At 45.4% G+C, this 3,646-nt stretch overlaps 1 protein-coding gene across 1 annotated transcript in view; it reads right to left on the bottom strand.

Moving 5' to 3' along the window:
• Positions 1 to 3,629, bottom strand: part of VWC2 (von Willebrand factor C domain containing 2) — a gene marked incomplete at its 5' end in the record, with an annotated part of 163,664 nt that extends 160,035 nt beyond the window's left edge. The window contains 2 exons of the mRNA XM_008576192.1: positions 2,336 to 2,383; positions 3,318 to 3,629. Coding sequence (XP_008574414.1) covers positions 2,336 to 2,383; positions 3,318 to 3,629 — 360 coding nt within the window. The remainder of the gene's footprint in view (positions 1 to 2,335; positions 2,384 to 3,317) is intronic.
• Positions 3,630 to 3,646: the final 17 nt, after the last annotated feature.

The raw sequence follows: 3,646 nt of genomic DNA, 5'->3' as shown, positions 1-3,646 counted from the left end.
ATGCCTGCTGGTATAAGTTGAAGAACAAGACACTTGCTATAATTTGAGAGGCAATGGAGAAAATGCTACTATGAACTATGTTTTTATTTGAATGTACAAATTAAATTACAACCATCCCTGGAGAAATGAGGATACTACTCTCATTACTATTGCAGCCTAATGGTATTTTCTTGAATCAGTGAGGTCTTCTACCAACATCCTGCTGAGATCAGCAAGCTGCAAGGAATGGGCATTTTGATGGCGTAAAAGAGTATGGAGAGAAGGGGAAAGAATGGTTTAGAGTATGCAGAAAAGCTGAGCAGAGAAGGCGGGAAGAAAACACGTGCCCAAGGAAAGGGAAATACAGCAAGACTGGGCGAAGCTACTCCCTCGCCAAATGCTCTGTACATCACAGGTACAGGCAGGCTCTGGGGTTTTCTCTGCTGCTCACTTCAGACACCCACAGGGAGGGTCCAGCCTCCCCCAGTCATGTCCTCTTTTAGGAAGCAGAGAACAAACTGTGGAAGGGCCTCGGACCTCCCAGGAAAAGAGGTCTAGGCAAAATCTCCCTCTCTGTTCCCTCCTTCCTTGCTAAGGTAAAGTGTTCCAAGCACAACTCTGTTGTACCACAATCGCCACTTGAATTGCATTTTCTTCAGAGAGGTGCAAAGCACTTCAGACAGAAAATGCTTTCCTTTTTCATTTTCCATATACTTTGTGCTATGCAAACTACAACTTCTCTCTCTGTGAAACTCATAATAGCCAGAGAGGGCATGTTAACAATTGCTGTGCCCTGGTGCTCAGCACCACAACAAATCTCCATTACTGCAACCCACAAACCCCATGGATTCACAGTGACCCTAGACCCTTTACATTCATCCTTTCAACAGCCCCCAACAAAGCACTGGGTCCTCTTTTGTATATTAAAGGAAACAAAAATAGATACACTATATGACTCGCACAAGGCCATGCTAAATTAGGAAAATGTGTAGAAATTTTTCTGATACTAACAGAAATGAGCAAACATGATATAATACAATAAAATCTTTATGCAGTTGACATATTATAGGAGCAGGCATATAATTAAAAATTTGTAACAACTTTGCAAGATTCAAGTATGTGCCCATCCTAGAATCTGGTAATGGCTGCATGAAAGTTGAGAGTGAAATGTCATTTGAAGATGGAAGATGCACTTAATATTCTAAAAAATAGCTTTAAAGGTATTTTAATTCTTCCCAAGATTTCAATCTTTCCAATCCCTCTTATTTTTTGGTTTCTTTTCCCATCCCCAGAGTTGGAAAACACTTTCTACCTATTGACCACCAATTTTTGCAAGTAGGAATCAAATAAGAGATCCCCTCCCCTACAGGCAAAGGTAAATCATGATTTAGTAAATCATTGCTTCTAGTACTTAGCAATGATTTACTAACAAAAAAGTTTGAATTCTTCCCTCTATCTGTGGTCTCAGGTAGATAAACAGCTGCTCTGTGAAGTTTGAGCTCTTTAGATTAGAGGGATAATAATTCTTCAGCCTATCTCACGGGACAGTTCTAAGAAGTTACTACAGAACTATAAACAGTGCAGAACAACAGATGTATTTTAATTAAAAATGAACTGCTCATGTTTGACCTTATAAGAGTTTGATTATTTTATAAACTCAAAACACTTAGCAGAACTCTTTTGTTGCCCACCCTCCCCCAAACACCCCCACTTCCCACCTATGACTCTGTCCCAGGCCAAAATGGAAAACCCCTCCTCTTGGCTTCTCTAGCACCCTTCAGTACCTTTGCATGGCCAATACTTGTATATTGCACCCAAACATCTGGAGAGGTATCTGCTAGACTCCCCAGTAGACAGAAAGCATTTCGGGCCTAGTTCATATGAGGTCTCATCAAAGGTGTCTTTCTCCAAAGGCCTGAAGTCAAGGCTGTGAGTAATTAAACAATGCATGCCTGAGCTCTCCCCTTGCCACGTGAGCCTTAGGAGTAGCTTACGATGGGAGAAAAGAAACCCAGAGGGGCACAGGCTGTGCTCCAGCCATGCAGCTGGTTGGTGGCCAAACCAGAATGGAAACCTATATTTCCCGACTTTAAATTGCAGCGCTCTTTCCACACTTTGTACGTCACCTATAGATCTGTCCTTTCTGGCTTTATATTTCTACAACACTCAGTAATTCATTATTACAACTCACTAACTACCTGCCCTTCACACACTGAGCCGGGGGGTTCCAAAGTTCCTCCCTACCTGCCTTCCAAGCTCTGCTTTGGGGTCTGCAGGTCCCAGGATGCCCTCTGCAGGCTGGAAAAGGACATCTCTGGCATGTCAAGTCAACAGGCCAAGTCCAAGCAGGCCATACCTTGTGGAGTTTGGAATCGCTGAACAGCTGTGCAGTTCTCTCAGGCCCCTACCGGAGAGGAGAGGCAGGGATTTTACTGGGGACCAGAGCATGCATGCTGGGCAGCACCTCCACCTAAACCAGAGCCCCAATAGGGCTGGGCTTTGGGTTCAAGTGGAGCAAAAATGCATGAGCTATGGAGTAAAAGAACTGCTTGGTCTGACACATGAGTTAGCTTCTTAATAGCTGCCTTGTTTCTACACGTTATTTAAATATTCTGTCTCAGTTTCCTCTTTTCCAGAAAATGGAGATGATAGATAATAATCTATCTTCTGGCATGGTATGAGGTTCAAACGGGAATAACACACCCTGGAACCTGGCACACAGTAGGCATTAAGCAGATGTGCTGTTAACATAACTACTATTCATAGAAAATGAAACAATTCCTGTCCATAAACTGGACTTCTTGGTTTTGCTATCCACTATGTTTTTGGCAACCAATGAGCAAACATTTTCTTTTTCTTTTAATTTTTAGAACATTTGCATGATACCCTGAACACACAATCTAGGGAAATGGCTTATTTCTATGAATAGCCTCCCTTAATTGGCTATTAGTTGAAGAATATATCCCAAATGGCATGGAAAATTGCCCAGTGTTTGAAAACAGGTTGAGCATTTCACCTGCAACACTTCTAAATTAGAAGCAATAAATTAATGTTGAAAGTGCAGCAGATAACTGTTGGGGTCGTTCCCTTCTGTGCCACGGGCCTCATTCTAATGAAACCCTTTTATAGCAAAAACCAAAGGAATCGATATGGAACGGCCACATTGCTCTTTGAAGGATTACCTCTGCACTAAAAAGAGAGAGGTCCCGTAAAAGGGGCGTGAGCACAGCGCTCTCCACCTCTGAGAACCAAAGAGCGCCTCTTCTTCAAAGTGGGGGACTACAGAACCATACACAGCTGTTCCACCCCTTCCTGGAACGTGCAAAGTCGCCTCTTACCACGAACTCCTCCAAAGTCTGGTAGGTCTTGCCCCGGAACTCGCAGTAGTTCTTCCTCTCCTTGCACTGCGGGCAGCACTGGCTCGTGTCGACGTGGATGCAGCGCGGGTGCAGCCGCGGGCACTCGGGCTGCGCGCACAGCGGCCCCTCCTCGGTGCACAGGCAGGGGCAGGCCGAGGGGCCCGGCGCGAACTTCTCCCCGATCGCGTACACGAAGCCGCTCTCGTCCACGCAGCCCTTGCCGCGGTAGTCCGGGTACGCGTACTCCTCCGGCGGCTCGGGCGTGGGCGCGAGGTCCGGGCTGGTCGCGTCCTGGGCGGCGGCGGCCG

Source organism: Galeopterus variegatus, unplaced genomic scaffold (genome assembly GCF_000696425.1).
Source record: "Galeopterus variegatus unplaced genomic scaffold, G_variegatus-3.0.2 Scaffold1306, whole genome shotgun sequence".
NCBI lineage: Eukaryota > Metazoa > Chordata > Mammalia > Dermoptera > Cynocephalidae > Galeopterus > Galeopterus variegatus.
This window is presented reverse-complemented; position numbering and strand designations above follow the sequence as displayed.